The sequence below is a fragment of the Rhinoraja longicauda genome, chromosome 28 (assembly GCF_053455715.1).
Source record: "Rhinoraja longicauda isolate Sanriku21f chromosome 28, sRhiLon1.1, whole genome shotgun sequence".
NCBI lineage: Eukaryota > Metazoa > Chordata > Chondrichthyes > Rajiformes > Arhynchobatidae > Rhinoraja > Rhinoraja longicauda.
This window is the reverse complement of record NC_135980.1, coordinates 20,778,746-20,806,734: the sequence shown is the minus strand read 5'-3', so window position 1 is coordinate 20,806,734 and position 27,989 is coordinate 20,778,746. Positions and strand designations below refer to the sequence as shown.

The 27,989-nt window shown below is 42.7% G+C and overlaps 1 protein-coding gene across 4 annotated transcripts; it reads left to right on the top strand.

The window, feature by feature from the left end:
- The first annotated feature begins 87 nt into the window (after positions 1-87).
- mbd3a (methyl-CpG binding domain protein 3a) lies at positions 88-27,824 on the top strand. Of its 4 annotated transcripts, none has more exons than XM_078423572.1 (8): positions 88-328; positions 11,014-11,112; positions 11,898-12,051; positions 15,314-15,451; positions 16,587-16,677; positions 18,939-19,116; positions 22,029-22,163; positions 25,238-27,824. In XM_078423572.1, the coding sequence occupies exons 1-7, from the start codon at positions 219-221 to the stop codon at positions 22,156-22,158; spliced, it is 900 nt and encodes a 299-aa protein (XP_078279698.1). In that variant the 5' UTR covers positions 88-218; the 3' UTR covers positions 22,159-22,163; positions 25,238-27,824. The 4 variants fall into 4 exon arrangements, with proteins under 4 accessions (XP_078279698.1, XP_078279697.1, XP_078279701.1 ...); XM_078423571.1 differs by having other exon boundaries at positions 11,898-12,057; XM_078423575.1 differs by lacking the exon at positions 11,014-11,112.
- Positions 27,825-27,989: the final 165 nt, after the last annotated feature.

Sequence of the window (27,989 nt, the reverse complement as noted above, 5' to 3'; positions counted from 1 at the left end):
TGACTGCAGTCGGCGCACTATTTCGTGTGGCGGAGGGAGGTGGCGCGGCGGCGTGCGGTGCGGTGCGGCGCGGCGCGGCGCGGAGGGTTGGACGGACGGGAGGAGGAGGAGGAGGAGGAGACGGTGGTGGCGGGCTGTCGCCGTTAGATTCTCCTCAGGGACGCGGGGCGGCGGCGGGCTTCGGCTTCGCGGTCCACGGACTCCCCGCCACCCTGGAGATGGAAAGGAAGCGGTTCGAGTGCACGGCGCTCCCGTCCGGCTGGAAGCGGGAGGAGGTGACTCGAAAATCGGGGCTGTCGGCGGGCAAGAGCGACGTCTACTACTACAGGTGAGCGGCCGCCGCCACCCCCCCACCCCCCACCACACCGGCGGGACCAGGCCCAGGCCCAGGCCCAGCCCCGGGGACCAGGGAGGGAGGAGAGGGCTGGCTGGCTGGCTGCAGACCCCGCCCGGGAGAGAGGGAGGCCGGACCGGGCCCCGGGCAGCAGCAGCAGGAGGGGGGAGGGAGGGAGAGAGAGAGGCCTCGCCCTGTGTGTTCCCCCCGGGCGGGGGGTGGTAGGCCGAGCAGGCCCGGGCCCCGGGCAGCAGCAACAACAGGGAGGGAGGGAGGGAGGGAGGCCTCAGCGCCGGGGAGGGGAGCGGCTGTCTGTCCGTCCCCTGCCCCCCGGCCTCGGGGAGGCTGCCCGTCCCAGACCGGGCTGTCGCCGCCTCTCCCCGCAGTGAGGGACGGAGGGAAGGACGTTCTCCCCCCCCCCCCCCCCGGCCCGCCGGTTCGGGCTTCGTACCCGGCCATCCCTCGACCCCTTTCCCCCTGGCTGCCCTGGGGACTCGGGAACTGGCCCGTTTCCCCTCTCTCTCTCACCTTCCCCCCCCCCCCCCCCCCCTCTCCACCTCTCCACCTCCCCCCCCCCCTCTCCACCTCCCCCCCCCTCTCCACCTCCCCCCCCCTCTCCACCTCCCCCCCCCCTCTCCACCTCCCCCCCCTCTCCACCTCCCCCCCCTCTCCACCTCCCCCCCCCTCTCCACCTCCCCCCCCCTCTCCACCTCCCCCCCCCTCTCCACCTCCCCCCCCCCTCTCCACCTCCCCCCCCCTCTCCACCTCCCCCCCCCTCTCCACCTCCCCCCCCCCTCTCCACCTCCCCCCCCCTCTCCACCTCCCCCCTCTCTCCTCCTCCCCTCTCTCCTCCTCCCTCCCCCCTCTCTCCTCCTCCCTCCCCCCTCTCTCCTCCTCCCTCCCCCCTCTCTCCTCCTCCCCCCTCTCTCCTCCCTCTCTCCTCCCCCCCTCTCTCCTCCCCCCTCTCTCCTCCTCCCCTCTCTCCTCCTCCCCCCCTCTCTCCTCCCCCCCTCTCTCCTCCCCCCCTCTCTCCTCCCCCCCTCTCTCCTCCCTCTCTCCTCCCCCTCCCTCTCTCTTCTTCTCCCCCTCTCTCTCTCTCTCCCCCCCTCTCTCCTCCTCCCCCCCTCTCTCCTCCTCCCCCCCTCTCTCCTCCTCCTCCCCCTCTCTTCTCCTCCCCCCTCCTCCTCCCCCTCTCCTCCTCCCCCCCCTCCTCCTCCCCCCCCTCCTCCTCCCCCCCCTCCTCCTCCCCCCCCTCCTCCTCCCCCCCCTCCTCCTCCCCCCCCTCCTCCTCCCCCCCCTCCTCCTCCCCCCCCCTCCTCCTCCCCCCCCCCCTCCTCCTCCTCCCCCCCCCCTCCTCCTCTCCTCCTGCCCCCTCTCCTCCTGCCCCCTCTCCTCTCCTCCTCCCCCCCTCCTCTCCTCCTCCCCCCTCTCTCCTCCTCCTCCCCCCCCCCCCCATCTCTAGTTGGGAGTTGTCCTGGGCCCACCATGGCGGGATGGGCTCAGAGCCGCTGGGAGAAGTGGCCGACCCTGGCCTGGGCCGGGTTTGCACGTCCCTGCCTTGCTTAGTCCAGGTCCAGCCCCCCGTCCCCGGGATGCATGACCGGGTCTCCTTCCACCCGAAGTCTTGAACAAAAGCCCAGAGTACCCGCACTTCACTCCAGTCTCCATCAACATGTGTGTTGCCGGCCCGTCGCTGGTCTTATTTCCAAGCAGATGTGTGGCAGGCACGCCGCTAACTTTAGGGGGTTTTGTTGCTTGGGGGAAAGGCCTCCATCGTTAGCATTAACATCCAGCATTTCAAGCCTCTGTGCCAGGGCTTATCGTGGTAAATAAATACAAAATTAAACCCCTTTACTCTGTTGGCACCATTTTTTTTTGTTGCATGTTGAAAACAGTGCCAGCAGTGGTTTTACACGTGGCTGTCGCGTTCATATTGTGTTCGGACTTGAAATATTTTATAACTTTCAGGAAAATAATTCTTCCCCCTCCCCCTTACACATGCGTATATACATTAAGACCTGCTGGATTGATGGGATAATTTGATGTGGGAATTTTCAGGGTTGCTTTTAAGTGAAATAAATAAACAGTAGAATGGTTAGTAGAATTTCAGATTTGTTAGACTGTTGTTTTGTAATATGCAGGTAGTTTTTGAGAGACACAAGGAACCACAGGTGCTGGTATCTTGCGTAAAACAAATTGCTGGAGTAACTCAGCGGTTCGGGTAACATCTCTGGGGGACATGGATAGGCAAAGTGTTGGGTCGGGAGACTTTGAGACTAGGATTTTAGTTCCATTTGTGGCCATGTTGATCATATTATTAATGCGAGTACAACTTTTAAAAAGGTTGTCTACATGAAAGATATCCAGTGATAAGGTAGACTGATAAGGTAGACACAAAAATGCTGGGGTAACTCAGCAGGATAGGCAGCATCTCTAAGGAAAGAATGGGCGACGTCGGGTCGAGACCCTTCTTCCTCAAGATACCCAGTAATAGCTCTACATAAAAACCCAGAATATTAATCTTAGTTTTATTATCTGTCTCCAGCTCTCTCTGAGATTGTTAATTGGTTTAGTCTCTACCATTTCCAAGTTCTTTCAATTATTGATTTGTGGCATGAGTGATTTTTGTTAGGTATACCAAAATGACTGTGCTCTAAAGTGACATTTGGTTGGCTGGATTGATTCTAGTATTTCTTTTCAATCCAAGAGGTGCATGTGATCCCAAGGCAGTGTCTTTGACAGTGCAGTGTAGGGTTGAAATTTGAAGGAAAGGTGTCATGAGTGATATCAATTGCAATTTAACTAACTAGGATTTAATTTTTCCAAAAAAAGCTTATAATTGTAAATTCCTATTGTTGATTTATTGCCTAATTTGCAAAATCTGTAGTGAGCTAAGTGTCTTTTTTAAGATGCTGGGTTCCATCTGACTAATATCATGAGTGGTTGATCGTGAATTTGGATCCACTATAGAGATCTGAGCAAAGATCTGAGTAGACACACACATCTTTGAGCCAAGGTAAGACTGACAGATGTGCCATCTTCCAGCTGCAACCCTGAATGTGTTATCCAATAGCTATAAAAGATCCAATGACACTCTTTTTGGAAATTGGAGTGTCCTTAGTTCCTGACAAATATTTATCTTTAATTTAACCTCAGTTTATTTGGCAATTATGCCATATTTTTAATGGTGTCTTGCTGTGCACAAATAAACAGCAATTTGGCATGATCTATAACCTTGAAGAAATAATGATTGCTTGTAAACCACCATGGGACATCCTTGGGGTTGAAAGACGTGATATGAATGCAAAACTATTTCTTACCACCAGCCCGTGTTCTGAGGTTATGTTGCCAGAACATTATGATGCTTTCCCAATGCATAATGGTATCTGTAATGTAGAATAGTGGAAAAAGTACATAGAATATGCTCATGACATATGTGATGCCTATCTACACTCATCCCATTTCCCCACAATAGGCCCTTATCCCTCTTTGCCTTTCCTAACATTTCCTTTTAAACCGTGTAATAGTATCTATCTCCATCACCACCTCTTGACAGCTAATTTCAGCTATTCACCACCCACTTTGGAGAAACTTACTTGGATCTTTCTTAAATTCCTCCCTTTCTATCTTAAACATGCCCTTTAGTCTGGACCCTTGCTCTCATGAAAGGGGAGATTCTGACAATCTAACATATCAATGCCCCTCATAATTTTAAGATTCTATAAGATCTAATGTTCCAGTGTGAATAAAACCAGTTTAATCAATCTCTCTTTATAACTGAAGGATCCTGGTGAATCTCTTCTGTACCCTCCCCATTGCTTGCACATCCTTCCTGTTATTTGTAACGGATTTTTTTTCAGACTGGAGGAAAGTTTAGTTTAGAGATACAGCATGGAACTGGACCCTTAGGCCCACCAGGTCCACAATGACACCTGATCACCCATTCACATCAGTTCTATATTATCCCATTTTCTCCAGTGTACAGTGGTGCTATACAAGATGCAATTTCCAAATCTGCAGATGACGCACAAGTTAGTAATTGTGAAATATATAGGAATAGAATTTAAGGCAAATATATATATATATATATACACATAGGTTGGTGACAGATGAAATTTAACATTGAGAAGTATGGCTTGTTTAAATTTTGTAGCAAGATTGTAAAGAGATATAGTGAACTAGAAAGCATATTAATGAATGGGGTACGAGAATAAGATGCCCCATTTGGTGCCACACGTTAGGCTGCTTAGGAAGATGAGAGACCGCGGTATCAAATGGCAGATACTACTAGCATGGATAGCAGGTTGGCTGGATGGCTGAACACAAAGAGTGGCAATAAAGGGGGCTTTTTCTGGTTGGCTGCTAGTCACTAGTGGAGTTCCACAAAGGTCGTGCTGCGGGCCACTACTCTTCACGCTGTATATTAATGATTTGGACAAGTGGATTGAAGGCTTTGTGGCAAAGTTTGCGGATGATACGAAAATAAGTAGAGGGGCAGGTAGTGTAGAGAAAGCAGGGTCTCTGCAGAAGTACTTGGACAGGTTGGGAGAATGGGCAGGGAAATAGCAGATGGAATATAGTGTAGCAAAGTGTGGAGTCATGCATTTTGGTAGTAGGAATAAAGGCATAGACTATTTTCTAAATGGGATGAGAATCCAGAAATCGGAGGTGCAAAGGGACTTGGGAGTGTTGGTGCAGGATTCCCAAAAAGCTAATCTGCAAGATTAGTTTTTAAAAAAAGCAAACTTAATGCTAGCATTTATTTCAAGAGGGCACGTATACAAAAACAGGGTTGTAATGTTGAGGCTCTATAAGGTGCTGGTAAGGCCGTATTTGGAATATTGTGAGCAATTTTGGGCACCATATCTGAGGAAGGGTGTGCTGGCTCTGGAGAGGGTTCAGAGGAGGTTTACAAGAATGATCCCAGGAATAAGGAGCAACGGTAAAGTTGCTGCCTTACAGCGAATGTAACGCAGGAGACTCGGGTTCGATCCTGACCACGGGTGCCGTCTGTATGGAGTTTGTACGTTCTCCCCGTGACCTGCGTGGGTTTTCTCCGAGATCTTCGGTTTCCTCCCACACTCCAAAGACGAACAGGTATGTAGGTTAATTGGCTGGGCAAATGTTTAAAAAAATGTCCCTAGTGGGTGTAGGATAGTGTTAGTGTGTGGGGATCGTGGACCCGGTGGGCTGAAGGGCCTGTTTCTGCGCTGTATCTCTAAATCTAAAAAAATCTAAATCTAAGCTATGAAGAGCGTTTGTCGGTACTGGGCCTCGACTCGCTGGAGTTTAGAAGAATGAGGGAGGGGCCTCATTGAAACATATAGAATAGTGAAAGGCTTGGATAGAGTGGAAGTGGAGAGGATGTTTCCACTAGTGGGAGAGTCTAGGACTAGAGGTCCTAGCCTCAGAATTAAAGGACGTTCTTTTAGGAAGGAGAAGAGGAGAAATTTCTTTAGTCAAAGGATGGTGAATCTGTGGATTCTTTTGCCACAGAAGGCTGTGGAGGCCGTCAGTGGATATTTTTAAGGCAGAGATAGATAGATTCTTGATTAGTACAGGTGTTGGAGGTTATGGGGAGAAGGCAGGAGAATGGAGTCAGGGGGGAGAGATGGATCAGCCTTGATTGAATGGCGGAGTAGACCTGATGGGCCGAATGGCCCAATTCTACTATTCCTTATGACCTTAATAGTAGTTATATGTTCATTGACAGAGGCAGGACAAGTTGAGAAAGTGGTTAAAGGAATCTTGAGCTTTGAAGTACTGCAAGATAGTTGAGGATTTATATTTAAACCCAAAGTGCTTTGCAATAGATGAATTATTTCTGACATGTTATTCCTATTATAAAGTATGTCAAACGGTAGCCTATATGTGCACAGTAAGCATCTACAAAAATGTCACGTGAGCCCAGAATTAAAACGTAACTAATGGGAGGGAAAATTTACACTCCTATAAATCAAAAACTGGGGGTGCAGATCATTAGATCATTTTAGTGAAATGCTAAGTCGAAAGAATTTTTAAAAAAAACATGGATATAATTATACATATTAATGGACATATCCAGTCATATATCATATACACCAAGTAGTAATGCTATAGTTATAAAGTATTTAAATCCTCTTTTGCTTTTATGTATCCGTAAAGCTTTGAATTTGAAAAATAATCCATTGATTGTAGATTTATTGAATTTGTCTTTCATTGTGATTCTCTGGAATATATACTTATGAATACAACTCCTGCTTTGTAGTATCATAAAAATGGTTTTAAGTCTGAAATTTAAAGCCAATGCAACTCAAGAAATACTCTTGAGTATGGTAAATTATTATAGAAAATCAAATGAAGTAAAGATATAGATGGCTTGATTGTATTCTTGTATAGTCTTTTCTTTGGGTGGCACACAACCAAAGCTTTTCTTGGTACACGTGACAATGATAATGGAAACTGAACTAAAAAGCCAGTTTTCAATTAAACGACTGGGAGCATCGTATCACATGACATTTATACTTTCTGATGTATGTACATTAAGTTCAATCAACTTTGACATACAGCAGATTCATTCTATAAAACCAGTTTAGTATTGTACCATTTGGAGCAAATCGCAGCTTTCAGAAATTGGGAAAACCAAATAAACATGAGGTTGTAAGTTGAGGGGAGTCTTGATAGAAATACATAAAACTAAGAGAGGTTAGCGTAGATGGTCGGAACACTTTTCCCAGCGTGGAAATATCTAACACTAGAGGGCATTGCTATAAGGTGAGAGGGGGAAAGATTAATGGAGATGTGCAGGGCAAGTTATTTTACACAGGTGGGGGCCTGGAATGCACTGCCATGGGTGATGATGGAGGAGGCATTTAAGAGGTTTTTGGATAGCCACAGCAGGGATATGGATTGCGTTCAGGCAGATGAGATTATTTCATTTGGCATCATGTTCAGCACAAACATTGTGGGCTGAAGGGCCCATTCCTGTGCTGTACTGCTCTCTGTTCTTCAGAGTTTTGCTTTCCTCAAATTTTAGAAGATAGAACATAGAACAATACAGAATAAGAACAGGCCCTTTGACCCATGATGTCTGTGCCGAACTTGATGCCAAGATCAACTCCCATATCCCTCCATTCCATGCCTATCCATATGCCTATCCATATGCCTATGCCACTATCTTATCTGCCTCAACCACCACTGGCAGAGCTTTCCAGGAACTCACCAGCCTCTCTTTAAAAAAAAAAAAGACTTGCTCTGCACATCTCCTTTAAACATTGCCCCTCTCAATTTAAAGCCATGCCCTCTAGTATGTGATTTTTCCATCCTGTGGGAAAAGGTTCTGATTGTCTATCCTATCTAAGGCTCTTATAATTTGATATACTTGTATCAGGTCTTCCACCAACCTCCGGCGTTCCAGAGAAAACAATCCAAGTCTGGCCAACAGCTCCCTGTAGCTAACACTCCCTAATCCTTCGGGTTCATCATTCGGGTGAACTTCTTCTGCACCCTTTCCAAAGCCTCCATGTCCTTCCTGTAATGAGTGACCAGACTGCACACAATAGTCCAAATTTGGCCTAATCAAAGTCCTATAAATCTTGATTACCATTGAAACAAACCGAGTTGGCATTAAGCACCAATGTTGAAAATAACAATCTGAGATTTGCCATAAATGGTTCATTTTTATGTGAAGGTTTTTGATAATTTGCATTTTTGTCCACAAAGTCATTGATTATTTAAACAGTTATTAGGATCACATGAAGCAATTGGTTAAATCCTGTATAGTCAGAAGTGCCACTAAAATAGGAGCATCGTTGCCTCCCACCATTGCAATGGATGATCTACAAGCTTCAGGAAGCAGTCTCAGAATTTTTAAAGCACAGGATTTCATTATTATTTGTAAACCTATTGAAATTGGGTTGAAAACATTTTAGTTGGCCATTTTTGTTCTGCTTATGTTAAGGAAACAAAGGACCGCAGCAATAAATTAATGTGAAACATTTTGGAGACACTGTAATTTGCAGGTGGTGGAATCTTGAGCAAAACATAACATTTTAAGTTCAAGAAAGATGACCTACATCTGAAACAGTAGTAAGGCTTCCATGTTGTGCACAATGTGTTAATTTGGTTCTTATCTGGAACTCAAAACAACTCTTAAATTGTCAAATGTAGTTTTTTTAATACTTTGAAAATTGTAATGGGTCAGTGTCCATCTTTTTTTGTCATTTATGTTGTGTACATTAGCATCTGTCAAAATTATCTCAGTAAAAATATTTTTGATTTGTATTATGTTTAGCAAGGACATTTTCTTATCTGTATTTTCCTGTAGGGGTGTTCTACATAATATTTGGAATAGTTTCCAGTCATGGTCAAACCACTAGAATTTTCAAGATAAAATTAGGAGGGTTTATATCATAAATTTACCTAAACCTGACATCCAATATCCACTTTCCAGTGGATAGGGTTTTTGATAATTATACCTTCATAATTCCAATTAGAGATTGAAGGGGTGGATGATAATCTGCAAATACTGATTCATTCAAACAGTCTGAAAGTGTCACTTAGTCAGGGTAAATTGGTGGTAGTTGAAAGTGGATATTTCCTGATTGTTCTTGGCATTTTCAGTGGAAGTGTAGTACCCATAACCCTTCCTTTTCAAACTCTGCTCTTGCTGATTAAAATATAAACAGTTTTTCTATTTTTCTCAAATGATGTATAATTGTCAGAATTATTGAATTTTGGGCAAATGCCGCTTCATTTATAAGGACAAAGTAATTGTGTTAATTTTACCTAAGGCTTATTTTAAGTGTAGATTGAAAAAATAAGTATAAGTGAATTAACCCATGAGAATTTATATTTTCAAAATGGTGTGATGTATACTCTAGAAAGGTAAAATGACTATTTTAATTGATGAATTTTCACGTTTATAACAGGAGTAAAGTAAAATGATATCCTCTTTTGGCGGGTGGGGGAAAGATGATTGTGAAGGACCTAGTTGACACTTTAGTCAACACACAAAAGCACAAAGTTAAAATATTCTGAGCCATTAATTGACACAGTGCAACGTGTGCCTTTGTATAGCACTATTTTAATATTGTAAAGTGATGGATTTTTTTAATGGTTTGTGTAATTTGGACCTATTAGAGGTCTCTATCAACTGTGTTTCAAATAACCAATCACCAGAGAGATGTTTTTAACACTTTGCTTTCTTCTGCTACCCCTTTCCCCTCTAATGTGTTATGATACTCATCTTTTCTACCAAATTCCAGATCCTCTTCAAAAGCACAGTGTGCACAAGATTCTACTATTGTAATCCATTTCCAGTGCTGTTAAACTCTAGACCTTTAGTGTTGCTGCAAATCTGGATCCCAAATCCTCACTTTGTTGGGCAAAAAAATCTCCAAATACCGCAATTCTCCAAAAAAAAATTCTACCTAACTAACCCTCGTTTCTGTAACCCCCAAATACCTCACTGTTTCGGAATACAAAGTGCTTTATTTTTACTCTGAAATTTCAAAAAATGGATATGATATGATGAAATTGGATATGATGAGCTTATAACAATTAAGATTGATTTACAGTATTGTGAAATATTATTTGAGTAAGATTTAAAGTCATTGGCCTGACTGCACAGCATATTCCCAGTTGTTAATTAATACATTGGCTGGTTCACCTTGCAGTACCATGTAAAATAGACTTCTGGGCTTCCTAATTCAGTATGACATTTTATTTTGCTGAACCTTTCTGCAGTTGCTATTCTTTGCTAACTCCAGCTGTCAGTTTGCTCTGCAATAGATTGAAGTTTACAACTCATGACTGGGAATTCATGACTGGGTTGTAAATTTGTTGGTGAGAGCTTAACATGGAGACCATTTAGCCCATTTGCTACTTTCAAGAGCATCCATCTACTCCCATTCTCCTGTCCTCCACGACTGCCACTTTTTTTCCTTCCAAGTACATATCACAAATTATCTCTTGAGCACAATGATTAAACCTGCCCTCTGCCAACCCCATTCCAGGAGCAGTCCATTCCAGGTCCAAGCCACTCACATTATAGATTTTTTAATTTCTTCCTTGTGTCACTTTTAGTTCTGGTGCCAGTCACCTTTATTTTATATCCTTTTCTTAATTAAATTGGACAGTTTTGAAGTTTGTGCGTTTAGCTTCTGTGCATAAAATATAAACAATCTACAGGGGTATTAAAAATGAGAATTGTAGTACAGTATCAGTAGCTATGACTAATTTACTCCATCAGAAAGTTTCTTAATTTTTGTCAGGTTATTCATAGTAAATAATTTTCAGCATTTGGAGTTTGGCTGAGACAGTGACAGACAATGGATGAAAGTTCAAGATCATGCTTCTTGATAACGTATGCAGGTCTCATCTTGAAATTAATTTCTGGTGAGTAGGAAGCCCAAATGCACCTGACTGGACCTACGATCAGTATAGATCTTAGATACGTTGGGGGAATTGGGTTGGTTAATGGAGATGATTTCAGGCAAAAGAATAGTTAATACATGTTTTATTAACTTCAGTTGTCATTAAAATTACTAATAGTCCAAACCCTTTGTGTCTGAAGTGGTAACATTTTAAAGTTTGAGAGTTATCTCAGTGAAGGTGATGAAGTGGGAAGAATTCAGAATGCTTAATTATGTTCCATTTCCATCCCCCATTTTAAATTGTGTTTTTCCCCTCTTGTTTAGGTTGCCAGTACATCACGCACCATTCACTGGCCAAGAAGAGAGACAGGTGATCTGCTACCAGGCCTCTGCCAATGTAGCTCTTGAGCTGTCCACTAGGAGGTGCGTGAGAGACCTTTTTCTTCCCCATGGGGAAGCGTGTGACACCTTCTCCTTCTCTAGTGTGATTGAGATCAGGAGATTGGTATGTGGGGATCACGGGTCCAAACAACTAACACAGTAGAAGTTCTAGAGTTTATGGCACTGCGGAAATATCAACACAAATTTTAAATTAAAAAACCTCAATTGTATATTCATTTTTCCCTTTGTTTCTCCCCCCCTGCCCACCCCCTCCCACTGCGCTGTTCATCTTTCTTGCTGAAAAATATGCATTCTGCTTCCAGACTTCTGTCAATGCTGCTGTATAACCAGTTGCTTGGAAGTCTGTGCAAATGGCAAAAAGGGCACTTTTTTTCTCTTCCCTGCCCTTTGGAGAAGCTCTTAGCCATTACTTTGCTTAGCTATGTTCTTGTGTGAAAACTTCAATGCTCCAAAGTGTGCTGCCGTGCCATGCCAAATGGTTAATTTTAATGATGTCCCTAGAGTAGATTCTGCATTCCCTTGGATGGTCATGACTGTTCCCTTTAACTGAACTGAAAACTAGATAATAAAACATTTGATTATAACACTTGTATCACTTTAAATAGGTTGTTGTTTATTTGACTGGTAGTGCTTTCTACGACCCTACCGAATGATGGTTTCATTAGTATGTCTACATTACGTGTGCATGTGTATGTACCATGTTAGTATGTTTTAGTATCTTTTTGAAAATTGATTATTTTGAAAAATAAGTGACCATGTTTTATAATGCAATAAGAAACGCTTTTTTTGCGGTTGCATTATTCTAGCCCAAGTGGAAAGAAGTTCAGAAGCAAGCCACAGCTTGCACGTTATCTGGGGAACTCTATGGATCTAAGCAGCTTCGATTTCCGAACCGGGAAAATGCTCATCAGCAAACTGAATAAGAACAGACAGAGACTGCGCTTCGATTCTGCCAACCAGGTCAAGGTATTTAAGATTTCGGCATTTGCACCAGTTGATTGTATTACACAACGATTTGAAGAATGGTCCGCATAACTTGTCGTCAGTGTTATTAGCCCAAATGGTATTTGTCTTACGATCAGAACCCAAATGTACTTCATGATTGTATGAAACACCAAGTGCTGGAGTAACGTAGCAGTCAGGCAGCATCTGTGGAGGGAATGTCCAGTCTGAAAAAAGGGTATCAGCTCAGAACGTCATATGTCCAGAGATACTGCCTGACCTGCTGAGGTCTTCCAGCACTTTGATTTATGCAAAATTCCACCATCTGCAGCGCCTTGCGTCTCCATGATTGTCCATCTGTCCAAGCCTACAACATTTAACACGTTCAATTTAGTGAGTGGCTTCAGTGATTTGAACTTGGAGACTTTCCAGGCATCTACCAATGTCGATGGAACAGCCAATTGGTTGGAAACCTGTAAACATCGCATGGACACGTTTATTTTTGCTTTGATTCCTGGCCATCACTTTGTATTATTAAGACTGACAACGTGCTGATTTTGAAAGTCGGACCTCTTCAATCACGTGTAATCTGATATCGCTGGTGGAAATGCCTGGGGAAATAAGAATATCAGCTTGCAATGTCTTTTACAAATGATAATGATTTATTTGTCATATTGGTGCTTGCTCCTTTCTTTGGGATGAATAATATTACTGAACTGGTAGTCCAGTGTTTAATTTTCCATGACTATAATAGTCATATTGCAAGTTCCCATTCTCCATTATAACTTGGTTGCCCATTTGAGTTCAAACATTTAGAAAATGCAAAACAAGTGGAAATTAAGCACTAAAATTATTTGAACTGAAATTTTAAAGTTTTACTCATCGGCATAGATATAAAGGATCAGTATCCTTTTTATATTTGAAAAACTGTCTAAACAGTATAATTTTCAATGTGGTAAGAGTGGATGTGACAATGGTGTGGACAATTTTGTTTTGAGCTTATGAATTCTATGGTGGCTTTGCTAGATTTCTCTTGAAACTAGGTAGTGGGAAAAAGGTGTCTACTTGATTGTTGCAAATGGAATCTTTGTCCTCCAACTGTCATGTGTGTAGTGATGTGAAAAGTATCGATGGAAGACTATTTTAGCATTGCCCATTATACTGACCATCAATAGCGAATGGCTTTTGATTTGTAAATATACAGTTTGCTGCCCTTTTGTCAGATTGCCTTTAATAATGCACAATGGCAATCTGTTGCAAACTTATAAAATGTTTTTTAGAGCGGTTATTTAATTTGATGTGAAAGATTAAACAAACATTAGATTAAAAGCAATTAGTGAGCTAAACTTGGTCTATTTGACCAGGGAGTGGCCCATCAGAGCAGATCAAGAATCTCTCTGCCTTCACACGGAGAGCACCATCCTAAAGATGTGGCTGTGTTCTGTCTCCTGTGATGGTGATGTCCAGAAACGGGAGGGAGATAGTCCAAGTATATTTAAGAGCAGGATGGAAATCGGAAGTGAAGTGTATGAAGTCAGTGAGTTCTGCATCTCACTGTGACTGACATCTACTATAAACCCACTGACTCACACAGCTATCTGGACTACACTTCTTCCCACCGTCTCCTGCAAAAAGTCTATCCCCTACTCCCAATTCCTTTGTGTACGCCGCATCTGCGCCCGGGATGAGGTGTTTCACACTCGGGCATCAGAGATGTCCTCATTCTTCAGGAAACGGGGCTTCCCCTCTTCCATTATAGATGAGGCTCTCACTAGGGCCTCTTCTACATCCTGCAGCTCCGCTCTTGCTCCCCCTCCCCCCATTCGTAACAAGGACAGAATCCCCCTCGTTCTCACCTTCCACCCCATCAGCCAGCGTATCCAACAAATCATCCTCCAACATTTCCGTCATCTACAACGGGACCCCACAACTGGCCACATCTTCCCATCCCCTCCCCTTTCTGCGTTCCGCAGAGGCCGTTCCCTCCGTAACTCCCTGGTCCAGTTGTCCCTTCCAACCCAAACCACCCCATCCCCGGGCACTTTCCCCTGCAACCACAGGAGATGCAACACCTGTCCCCTTACCTCCCCCCCTCAACTCCATCCAAGGACCCAAACAGTCTTTCCAGGTGAGACAGAGGTTCTCCTGCACCACCTCCAACCTCATCTATTGTATCCGCTGCTCTAGATGTCAACTTCTTTACATCGGCAAAACCAAACGCAGGCTCGGCGATCGTTTCGCTCAACACCTTCGCTCAGTCCGCCTTAAACAACCTGATCTCCTGGTGGCTGAGCACTTCAAATCCCACTCCCAGTCTGACTTTTCTGTCATGGGCCTCCTTCAGTGCCATGGTGAGGCCCACCGGAAATTGGAGGAACAGCACCTCATATTTCGCTTGGGCAGCTTGCAGCCCAGCGGTATGAACATCGACTTCTCCAACTTTAGATAGTTCCTCTGTCCCTCTCTTCCCCTCCCCTTCCCAGTTCTCCATCTATCTTCCTGTCTCCACCTATATCCTTCCTTTGTCCCGCCCCCCTGACATCAGTCTGAAGAAGGGTCTTGACCCGAAACATCACCCATTCCTTCTCTCCTGAGATGCTGCCTGACCTGCTGAGTTACTCCAGCATTTTGTGAAATAAATACCATCTTAAAGATTGTCAATTTCTTTTAGTTTAGATTGGAGACACAACTAGCCTTCGGCCCATTGTGTCCACGCCAAACATCACTAACCTGTTTGCATAAGTTCTGTTATCCCTCTTTCTCTTCCACTTTTTTTTGTTTACTGGCCACATCTCAAGGTTAACAAGGTTGCTCCAATTTGATGGCAATGTGGGGCATATCATTTATGACTGATTTTGTCCACACATTATGCAACAGATTTTGGGGGGGAAGGGGAAAGTAAAAATGAAGTTGGGCTTTGAAATTAGTTCAGAGAATGTTTGACTGAGTTGTGTCCTTTCCTGAAAAAAGTGAAAATGTTCAAATTAACTGCAGAATCCCAGAGCACTAAAAGAAAATCATTATCTCTGAAAAATGCAACGCTGCTGAACTCCCCATATAATAGTTTAATGTAGTAGTATTAGAAAACGCTCAATACATGTAATGTATTATAAATATGTAGCATGTAGAATTCTAAAATTGTAAATTATATTTTTGCATGCTGTAAATTATTCCTGGATTCTAACAAAATATGTTCACTAGATTATTGTCAAAAATGCAATGCCAGTTGCGGTTATCTAATCGTAAAATTATATACTCAAGAACTTATTAATTTTTACAGGGCAAACCAGATCTGAACACTTCACTCCCTGTTAGACAGACGGCGTCAATTTTTAAGCAACCAGTCACTAAAGTTACCAACCATCCCAACAACAAAGTAAAAATGGATCCACAGAAAGCTGTGGAGCAGCCACGGCAGGTACCTGATGTCTAATAATGTATTGTAGATTGCTGCAAATTTAATGCAGCATCACTTATGATTGATCTTAATTTTATAAATATTTGACTGCCTTTATCTGTTTCCTCTTGATTCCTTGTCACCTGCCCCCAGTTTAAACATAGCAACCTTCTGGTACATTTATAAAAATGTGGATTCTTCATACATCAGAAAGTGTTCGCAGGTTAATCGATCCTGCATTGTTTAAGCTCAATTCTGACCTTGTCCACTTTTTAGAACATCGACCAGTGCAGAATAAGAATAAGCCCGTTAGCCCATAATATCTGTGCTGAACATGACGTCAAGGCGAACATTTATCAGTCTGCACATAATCCATATCCCTCCATTCCAGGCCTCTTAAATGTCTCTTTAAAGGTCTCTTAAATGGCACTACTGTATGTGCCTTAACCACCAGCAATGCATTCCAGGCACCCACCACCGTCTGTGGGGGAGGGGGGGGCAATTTGCCCTGCACATCTCCTTTAAACTTCGCCCCATTCACCTTAACGCCATGCCCCCTAGTATTTTATTTTCTCCCATTCTGGGAAAAAAAAGTTCTGACTGTCTACCATATCTATACCTCTCATAATTTTATATAGTTCTATCAGGTCAGCCTCCAGCTTTTGATGGAAACGGGTGCAATGGCCACAGGGTCCATGCTGACCATCAATTCACACTTGTTCTGTTGTACCAATTTCACACCCACTCCTTATGAACCAAGGGCAATTTACAGAGGCCAATTAACCTGCATTCCCACATGTAGAAGCACCCAGAGGAAACGTGAACAGGCAAACTCCACGCGGACAGCACCAGAGGTCAGGATTGAATCCAGGTCTCTCATGCTGTGAGACAGCAGCCCTGCCTGCTGTGCCACTGTGCTGCCCTTTTGCAAATACAATGTTTTTGGGAGGCATATTGGAAAGTTGCATATTATACTTTTGCTGATTTAAGCTTAGAGATAAGGAAAGCTAGTTTTTAAATGTTTTCCTCTTTGGTAACCAACCATTTCATTTCAATATTTGCTTCATTAATTGCAGTGGCTCTGAGTTTACGGTAATTATGCCACGTTTGTTTTAAATTATGGTAAATTAATAAAGTTTGCTCTAATTTTTCTTAGTTATTCTGGGAGAAGAAACTTACTGGATTGAATGCCTTTGATATAGCAGAAGAAATTATCAAGACTATGGATCTACCTAAAGGTTTACAAGGTGAGCACAAATTTTAATATCAATACCTACTTATTTTGTGTTAGATGTTTCAAAACATTTTTGAAAATGTTTTGGAAGTAATTTTCTGTTTGTTTTGCTTGGGGCCACCTATCTGAAATGCATTTTTGTTTGAATCGAGCCTCATTTGGCAGTTCTTGCACCAATCCTTGGTGTTCTGGCATAAATGAGTCTGCTGCTGTCAGAGCCAGATTATAGTTTGCCCATTTTCACAACATGCTCCAAGATTATTTCTCTTCCTGCCTGCTCCTGTGCTTCTAGAAGCTTGCTCTTCTCCCTGATGATCGCTGTATTCTGGCCACTGTTGGTTTGTATAGAACAGATAACCCTGCAGACATAATTTTTTCTTTCATCACATGGTAGCAGAAGTACAACATGGGAGCAGACATAGGCTGCATAGATCATGGCTGATCTGATCATGGCCTCTGTCTCTCTTTCCTGCTTGTTCTTTGTCTTTTCTATACTCTAATTCTATCAATCTCTGCCTTGAATAAATTCAAAGACAGCCTTCACAGTTCTCTGGGGTACATTTCTGAGCTTCATAAATAGAACCATCAACAGTACAGAACAGGAACATGCCCTTCGGCTTACAATACTTGTGCCGAACATGATGCCAAGTTGAAGTAATCTCATCTGCCAGCATGTGATTCATATCCCTGCATTCATGGCAAGAATAAATTCTTCTTTACCTGTCTTAAATGTGCAATTCCTCATTTGGAAACAATATGCCCTTTTATTCTCTTCCTCCTCATGGAGGAAATACTTTTCAGGGCCTATCCTGTCTAACTCCCATCTTATAAATTGCAATAAGTACAAATTCAGCCTACTCAAACTTTGCTTGAAAAGACATTACCTTCATCCCAGGAAGCAGATAAATCTCCTCAGAGACCAAAACTGGACACATTACACCGGATTCAGAAAACATGACGCCTACATGATTGGTTCACGGGGACTTTAGAGTGGACAGGAGAAAGTAACAGTCTAGTCAGTTGCTGACCAAATGATTCTCTCCTAATCCTTAAGGAAGATGGACAAATAAACCAAAGTCCAGAATTTAATGTTGGTGGTGAAGTTACAATACTAAAGTTTACAATACAATGAAGTTGCTGATGTTGAAGAAAGCTCCCACAAAGATCTAGTGACAAAATTCTGTATTTCCTGGTGTTAGTTGCTTAGGCTTCAGCTCAAGAAAGTTAGGACTGCTGTGATGTTAGTCACTCAGTCAATCAGTTGGGCCTTTAAACTGAATTATTCTCCCAGATTACACGGGGAAGCAAATGCACGTTTCCTTCAAATTTTAACTCTATTCAAAATTATTCAGGGTGGAGATCATTAGAACTGCCAATTAATCACCCAAGCCACCATTCAACAAGGTTATAGTTGATCGATGTTTTTTTTAAATATTAAGGAATGCAAGATTAGTACAGGAAAAGGGCACATGATCTTATTGAATAGTGGAGCAGATGCCAAGAGCCAAATGGCTACTCCCATTTCTTATCACATGGGTTTAAGATGGAAGCTGAAATACCAGACTATAGCAAATTGAGAGAACTGTAGTGGACTAAATTTTGTTAGTCATGTAACAGGCAAGTGGTAACAATAGCTTTGTGCGATGAGACTTTAATGACTTTGTCTCTTTTCACTTTTGGCTATTAATTTTCTAGCATTGTTTTAGATATTTAGACCCCTGATCCAGCATGAACAACTCAAAGATATATTGGAGGGGGAAGTTTAAAATTCTTCTATTGAGTCTTGATCATACAAATTGTCAACAGAAGTATCCTAGAAGTTACAAGTGACTTTTTTCTTGCAAATAATGATGAACCATTTGCATGTTCATTTTTACTATCCAAAGAAACTGACAGTGTTGATTTTTAAATGTTGTTTCCAAGTTGTCAAACTGTATGATATTGATCACCTGAAGTGCTGGTGAACCTGTGAAGACAACATTAGAAACAAAATGCTGGAGTTACTCAGCGGGTCAAACAGCATCTCTGGAGCAAAGGAATAGGTGACGTTTTGGGTCGAAACCTTTCTTCAGACTCGGAGGTCTATAGAATGGTCTTGACCTGAAATGTCACCTATTCCTTATCTCCAAAAATGCTGCCTGTCCTGCTGAGTTACTCCAGCATTTTGCATCTACGTTGCAAATCAGCATCTGCCGTTCCTTCCTACACAAAATTAGAAATGTTGTTCATGAGAAAATTATTAATTACTGAAACTATTGGCTTATTCATTTGCAGGTGTAGGGCCAGGATGCACAGATGAAACGTTGCTGTCTGCTATTGCAAGTGCTTTACATACTAGTTCTAATCCTATCACCGGCCAACTTTCAGCAGCAGTGGAAAAGAATCCTGGTGTGTGGTTGAATACTTCTCAACCTCTCTGCAAAGCTTTCATGGTCACCGACGAGGACATTAGGTAGGAACACTAACTGTCTTGTTTGGTAACTGTCACATGTAGTGCTATTGCAAAGTACAAACTGGGGCAACTGCATTTAGTCCCCCTATGTCATGGAAAGTTCTGCATTTGAAAAATTGATCCAATTCATTTGGCATATCTTGTTTAAAAACCTAATTGGCCTTTTATTCCTGGTGTAAATAGCGAGATTGTTGAGATGTTTCATCCCAGAATGGTGTTACGATGTTGTGCAGCAGATATTCAAGTCCCCCATGTGCTCTTGTTACTGTAGAGTGACACTGGAATGCGTGGGTTGTCTTGTGAGGAGATGTTGGAGAGGCCAGGTTTACATCTGTTGTAGTTCAGAAGAAGGAACAATGCCGCATCTACAATGCCCTCCATAATGTTTGGGACAAAGACCCATCATTTATTTATTTGCCACTCTACTCCACACTTTGAGATTTGTAATAGAAAAAAATCACATGTGGTTAATAAAACAGGGCACTGTAATGTTTGGAACATAGTAATGTCATGTAAATGAAAGTAGTCATGCTTAGTATTTTGTTGCATATCCTTTGCATGCGTTGACTGCTTGAAGTCTGCGATTCATGGACATCACCAGTGGCTGGGTAAAGTCTTCTCTGGTGATGCTCTGCCAGGCCTGCATTGCAGCCAACTTTAGCTTATGCTTGTTTTGGGGACTAGTCCCCTTCAGTTTTCTCTTCAGCAGAAAAAAGGCATGCTCAATTGGGTTCAGATCGGGTGATGGACTTGGCCACTCAAGAATTGACCATTTTTTAGCTTTGAAAAACTCCTTTGTTGCTTTAGCAGTATGTTTGGGATCATTGTCTTGCTGTAGAATGAACCGCCGGCCAATGAGTTTTGAGGCATTTGTTTGAACTTGAGCAGATAGGATGTGTCTATACACTTCAGAATTCATTATGCTACTACCATCAGCAGTTGTATCATCAAGGAAGATAGATGAACCAGTACCTTCAGCAGCTATACATGCCCAGGCCATAACACCCCCACCACTGTGTTTCACAGATGAGGTGGTATTCTTTGGATCTTGAGGAGTTCCTTCTCTCCTCTATACTTTGCTCTTGCCATCACTCCGATATAAGTTAATCTTCGTCTCATCTGTCCACGAGACCTTTTTTCCAGAACTGTGGTTGCTCTTAGACAATAGACAATAGACAATAGGTGCAGGAGTAGGCCATTCAGCCCTTCGAGCCAGCACCGCCATTCAATGCGATCATGGCTGATCACTCTCAATCAGTACCCCGTTCCTGCCTTCTCCCCATACCCCCTCACTCCGCTATCCTTAAGAGCTCTATCCAGCTCTCTCTTGAAAGCATCCAACGAACTGGCCTCCACTGCCTTCTGAGGCAGAGAATTCCACACCTTCACCACTCTCTGACTGAAAAAGTTTAAACTCATCTCCGTTCTAAATGGCCTACCCCTTATTCTTAAACTGTAGCCCCTTGTTCTGGACTCCCCCAACATTGGGAACATGTTTTCTGCCTCTAATGTGTCCAATCCCCTAATTATCTTATATGTTTCAATAAGATCCCCCTCATCCTTCTAAATTCCAGTGTATACAAGCCCAATCGCTCCAGCCTTTCAACATACGACAGTCCCGCCATTCCGGGAATTAACCTAGCGAACCTACGCTGCACGCCCTCCATAGCAGTACTTCTTGGCAAACTGTAATCTGGCCATCCTATTTTTGCGGCTAACCAGTGGTTTGTATCTTGCAGTGTAGCCTCCGTATTTCTGTTCATGAAGTCTTCGGCGGACAGTGGTCATTGACAAATCAACACCTGACTCCTGAAGCGTGTTTCTGATCTGTCGGACAGGTGTTTGGGGGATTTTTCTTTATTAGAGAGAGAATTCTTCTGTTATCAGCTGTGGAGGTCTTCCTTAGCCTGCCAGTCTCTTTGAGATTAGTAAGCTCACCAGTGCTCTCTTTCTTCTTAATGATGTTCCAAACAGTTGATTTTGGTAAGCCTAAGGTTTGGCTGATGTCTCTAACAGTTTTATTCTTGTTTCTCAGTCTCATATTGGCTTATTTGACTTTCATTGGCACGACTTTGGTCCTCATGTTGATAAACAGCAATCAAAGTTTCCAAAGATGACGGAAAGACTGGAGGAAAGATTAGGTGCTGAGAGCTCGCTCATACCTGCATTAAGGAGGCAATTAAACACACCTGAGCAATTACAAACACCTGTGAAGCCATGTGTCCCAAACATTATGGTGCCCTGAAATGGGGCGACTATGTTTTAACACAGCTGTAATTTCTACATGGTGAAACCAAAATGTGTACAAATACCCTTTAATAAAATCTGACAATGTGCATTTTAACCACATGTGATTTTTTTTCTGTTACAAATCTCAAATCGTGGAGTACAGAGGCAAATAAATATATGATGGGTCTTTGTCCCAAACATTACGGAGGGCACAGTAAATAAAACCATAAGACATAGGAGCAGAATTGGACAATTTGGCCGATCGAGTCATACAGTGTGGAAACAGGCCCAACTTGCCCACACCGGACAACATGTCCCAGCTTTACTAGTCCCACCTGCCTGTGCTTGGTCCATATCCCTCCAAACCTGTCCTATCCATGTACCTGCTCCAACATTTGATCATGACTGACCTATTTTTCTGTCTCAACCCCATTCTCCTGCCTTCTCCCAGAAACCTTTAACACCCTTACTAATCACGAACCTATCAATCTCCGCTTTAAAAACACCCAATGACGGCCTCCACGGCTGCTTGCGGCCATCAATCCAACTGATTCGTCACCCTCTGACTAAAGAAATTCTTCCTCGTGGTGTAAGATGGATACAATTGAGGGATGCCTGTTATTATAGAACTATTTGATCAGCCTTGCATTAACTGAGAAAATCTTGATTAAACTGTATTGCAGGAAGCAGGAGGAACTTGTACAACAGGTGCGGAAGAAGTTGGAGGAGGCACTGATGGCTGATATGCTGGCACATGCTGAAGAATCTGTAAAAGAGACCGATATAGTGCAAGATAAAGAGGATGACTTATAGCCAAGGTATCATAAGGATAAAGAAAATCTATGTTTGTAATATTGTGGTAGATATTTCTATGTTGTATAAACCTTGCTTAGTGAAGTGGGCCAGTAATCCAGAGACCTGGATTAATAGTCTGTCAACAGGGTTCACATTTCACCATGTCGTGTGTGGAAGTTAAATTTGCTTAATCTGTAATTTGGCAAAATAACAATCTTAGTACTGTAACAATTAGCACAGACAATAATGAATTGTTTATTTTTCAAAAAAACACCATAATTCTTTGATGTTGCCACCTGCTGCAACATGACAATTATAGCTAGTCACACCTTCCTGTCCCCACTGCTTTCTGCACTCGATGACCCCCCCCCCCCATGAATATTGGATTACTTAATTTCAAGTAACCAGTTTCCCCTCCATTCTTTGCCTGCCTTTCTGTATGTCCACTCATAAGAGTGGTGCAGTGCCAGAAACCCGTGTTCAATCTTGACTATGGGTGTTGTCTGTATGCAGTTTGTACATTCTTCCTGTGGCCGTGTGGGTTTAATCCAGGTTATATGGTCATAAGTGATAGCAAAATTAGGCCATTCGGCCCATCAAGTCTACGCCATTCAATCATGGCTGATCCATTTCTCCCTCCTAACCCCATTCTCCTGTCTTCTCCCCATGACCTCTGACACCCATACAAATCAAGAATCTATCTCCGCCGTAAAAATATCCAACAGGGTTCTCTGGTTTATCATATCATATCATATATATACAGCCGGAAACAGGCCTTTTCGGCCCTCCAAGTCCGTGCCGCCCAGCGATCCCCGTACATTAACACTATCCTACACCCACTAGGGACAATTTTTACAATTTTTACATTTACCCAGCCAATTAACCTATATACCTGTACGTCTTTGGAGTGTGGGAGGAAACCGAAGATCTCGGAGAAAACCCACGCAGGTCACGGGGAGAACGTACAAACTCCTTAGTGCAGCATCCGTAGTCAGGATCGAACCTGAGTCTCCGGCGCTGCATTAGCTGTAAAGCAGCAACTCTGTTTCCTACCACATTCCAAAGATGTGCAGTTTTGTAGGTTGATTGGTTATGTAAAATTGCCCATAGTTTGTAGGATGTGAAACTCGGATAACTTAGACCTAGTGTATGGGTGATCGTTGGTGGGCGCGGGACTCTGTGGGCTGAAGCGTCTGTTTCTAAGCTGTATCTTTAAATTAAACCAAACATTTTTTCTAAACCCCTCAGCCCCTTAAAACGCAGTTCCTTTCCCGTACCCCATCTTTCCATCTCCCATACACTCCTACAGGATCCCTATCCCCTCCACCCACTGTTCCTGTCATTCCACCATACTCCTTATTTGGTCCCACACTTCCATTCCTATCAAATTCAAGAATCTGCAGCCTTTTGTTTCTTTATATCCTTCTAGCCTCAGTCACTTTCTTTACCTCTCTCCCCCCCCCCCAATCTGACTCTGTTAATCAATCCCTCGTCACCTGGATCCACCCATCACTTGCCTGCTCTTGCGCCCCCCCCATTTCCCTCTCACATTATACCAGCTATCTGTCCTCTGCTCTTTTAGTTTAGATGAAGGACCCTGACCTGTTTCCCCTGCCGTCTTCTCCCGCGGTCAGGCTGTTGGAGTTGCCCCGTCAGGGCTCCCGACATTGAAGCCGGCGGGGGCTTCAATGTCGGGAGCCCCGACCGCCCCGACGGGGCAACTCCAACAGCCTGACCGCGGGAGAAGACGGCAGGGGAAGAGAAAAGACATTCTGGCCTTCCATCACAGTGAGGAGGGACTGGAGGAGACTCACTGTGATGGATGTTTCTTTTGTTTGGTGTTGGTTATGATTGTATGTGTTATTGCATTTTTATTGATTATTCTTATTGGTCTTATTGTTGAACTGCGGGTAATGTTTCATTTCACTACACATTTATGTGTATGTGACAAATAAAAGACTATTGACTATTGATTGAAGAGACAACTTTCTATTTCCCTTCACAGGGATATTGTTTGACCCGCTGAATTCCTCTAGCAGTTTGTATATTTTTGTTCCAGATTCAAGCACCTGCAGTCTCTTGTCTGGTTTTAAACTCCCATCTTGTTTACTAATGCTCTCCAAGGGAAGAAATCTGCCATGCTGATCTGGGCCAGGTGTGGCTCCAGAACCCTTCCTCTGCCTCCTCCTACTTGGTTGACTGGACTGGTCCACCAAGCTGATGGATGACTCCCCAGCACGAGGGCATGTAGAGATAGGCACAAATACAGGTTTTGCTGGTCACACCCACATCCTGAAACATGATTAAAATTCACGATAATACGTCATTCAGCATCATCTATACTCCACTGGAATTGGGTGATTTAGAGATGCATTGTTATCAGAATGTAATCAAAATTGTCCAGTAGCAAGCTGGATAATGCCTATGCTACTCTGCGCTGCAAAAAACCTGCAAGTCTTCCCACCAAGAACACTTGCTGAGTTACTCCTGCATTTGTGTCCTCTTTTTGTATACCAGCATCTGCAATTCCTTGTGTCAACAAATTTCTTTTCATGCATCTAATATTTACATTTAAATCTTTTATACATAGGCTTGTTTTTAATTATGTTTTAAAATCAGTTTCTTTTGCTTTAGCCATTGTTTTCTTGATCTATATAGCCACAATTTTATTAGCATCCTGTTGATTTGAGGCCAACTGCAAGAATTTAAGTGCTGCTAACGTGTTTTGCCTGCTGTCCGTGGCGTCTGAGATGACCCCAGGTTGACAATGACTACACAGACACACACATGGTAGGGTGATGTCACTTGGGAAGGTTTATTTATTGTGCAGGACGGTAGTGAGGAGAAGGTCCGGTCCACATGGGAGCGTAGTCCCTTATCATCTGTGGGCAAGTGAGAAGGCACTGCCGATCTCGGGCTTGCCTGGCAGCTCTTTGTTTATTTGCAGTATTCCAACACCTGCAGTTCTTATGAATTTCTATATGGGCATGGTTATAGATTTACTGAGCCACAACATTGCATGACTTGACAGCAATTAATATTTGCCCTATGATAATACCTGAAATCTTTCCTGAAATATTATTTGCTTTATTGACAGGTTGTTACTAGAATCCAGTATTTTTCAGGGAAGTGTGGACAAAGACCAGCGAAAATATTCGCAAGAATGAGAATCAGTGAATAGTTGAATCATTTTGAAATTTCCACAATCAAACTGGTTTATCATATGTTTGAAGAACTACTTTTTCAGTTTTAAAGTGCTTTTTTGTCAGATGGAAACTCATTTGTGATGGGCATGTAGACCATTGCCAGTAATCATTTTTAAACTTGGTTTGTTTTTATATGCACATTTTTTTAAAGCTATGTAAAATATTGTAAAAAATTGATATGTGCAAGTTGTCTCGTGGTAGGTATCTTATTGTTTGTGGTTTAATCGTGAAATAAGCATACATACATCTTTAGTGACTAAAGCACTAAAGAATGACTCCAGTATTTCTAGTTTTGTATGTTACCATTCTGGAACATTGCCTCTTTAAAGCATTAAGAATGCATTCTTCAAACCAGAAACTGCATTCATGCATGTTCTGTGAAAAAATTGTTTTGAAAATGTTTTATAATGCATGTTTCCAGTTTCTCCCACCCTTGGTAAGTGTACATTATGTGTAGTGGAACTAAACTGTAAAAGCTGGAATAGCATGTCAATAAAATCTCACTGTCATATGTTTTCTATTTGAATGTGATATTTTAAAATATATTGTAAATACATTTAGATTTAGGGACATGTACAACAGTGTTGGTTTAGATTGGGGTGCAACTGGTAGATGTAACAACTGCAAAGAGGCAAACTAGTTGTCTTTTAAACGTGATGTAGAATTTAGTTTGGAAGTATTTAAAATTCCTGTCCGAAAGATTTTTAAAAACTTGAGTGATGGATTTTTTTAAAAAGAGGGCAGATAAAACAAATGAAGCCAAATTTCAAATCTCCGTAAATTCTGGAGTTGAATAAAGGTCAAATGGATAGGAAAGATTTAGAGAGATATGGGCCGAATGCAGACAAATGGAACTAGCTTAGATGGAGCATCTTTGTTAGCATGGACATGTTGAGCCACAGAGCCTGTTTACGTGCTATATGACTGTTGAAATATGTGGATTGGTACATATACAGTGCCCCACATAATGTTTAGGACAAAGACCCATCACTTATTTATGTGCCTCTGTACTCCACAATTTGAGATTTGTGATAGAAAAAATCACATGTGGTTAAAGTGCACATTGTCAGATTTTAATAAAGGGTATTTTTATACATTTTGGTTTCACCATGTAGAAATTACAGCAGTGCTTATACATAGTCCCCCCTTTTCAGGGCACCATAATGTTTGGGACACAGCAATGTCATGTAAATGAAAGTAGTCATGTTTAGTATTTTGTTGCATATCCTTTGCATGCAATGACTGCTTGAAGTCTGCGATTCATGGACATCACCAGTTGCTGGGTGTCTTCTCTGATGATGCTCTGCCAGGCCTTTATTGCAGCCATCTTGAGTGTATGCTTGTTTTGGGGGATAGTCCCCTTCAGTTTTCTCTTCAGCATATAAAAGGCATGCTCAATTGGGTTCAGATTGGGTGATTGACTTGGCCACTCAAGAATTAACCATTTTTTAGCTTTGAAAAACTCCTTTGTTGCTTTAGCAGCATGTTTGGGATCGTTGTCTTGCTGTAGAATGAACTGTTGGCCAATGAGTTTTTTTGGGGGGCATTTGTTTCAACTTGAGCAGATAGGATGTGTCTATACACTTCAGAAATCATTATGCTACCATCATCAGCAGTTGTATCATCAATAGGTGAGCCAGTGCCTTCAGCAGCCATACATGCCCAGGGCATTACACCCCCACCACCGTGTTTCACAGATGAGGTGGTATGCTTTGGATCTTGGGAAGTTCCTTCTCCCCTCTTTGCTCTTGCCATCACTCTGATATGTTAATCTTCGTTTCATCTGTCCACAAGACGTTTTTCCAGAACTGTGGTTGCTCTTTTAAGTACTTCTTGGCAAACTAACCTGGCCATCCTATTTTTGCAGCTAACCAGTGGTGTGCATCTTGCAATATAGCCTTTGTATTTCTGTTCATGAAGTCTTCTGCGGACAGTGGTCATTGACAAATCCACACCTGACTCCTGAAGAGTTTCTGATCTGTCGGACAGGTGTTTGGGGATTTTTCTTCATTATTATAGAGAGAATTCTTCTGTCATCAGCTGTGGAGGTCTTCCTTGGCCTGTCAGTCCCTTTGCAATTAGTAAGCTCACCAATGCTCTTTCTTAATAATGATGTTCCAGTTGATTTTGGTAAGCCTAAGGTTTGGCTGATGTCTCTAACAGTTTTATTCTTGTTTCTCAGTCTCATAATGGCTTCTTTGACTTTCATTGGCACAACTTTGGTCCTCATGTTGAGAAACAGCAATAAAAGTTTCTAAAGGTGATGGAAAGACTAGAGGAAAGACTAGGTGCTGAGAGCTCTCATACCTGCATTCAGGAGGCAATTAAACACACCTGAACAATTACAAACACCTTTGAAGCTATGTGTCCCAAACATTATGGTGCCCTGAAATGGGGGGACTATGTAAAAACACAGCTGTAATTTCAACATGGTGAAACCAAAATGTATAAAAATACCCGTTAATAAAATCTGACAATGTGCACTTTAACCACGTGTGATTTTTTTTTTTCTATTACAAATCTCAAATTGTGGAGTACAGAGGCAAATAAATAAATGATGGGTCTCTGTCCCAAACATTAGGGAGGGCAACTGTATCTGTCTTTTTGGGAGGGTGGGAACATCAGCAATTCATACCTCATCTG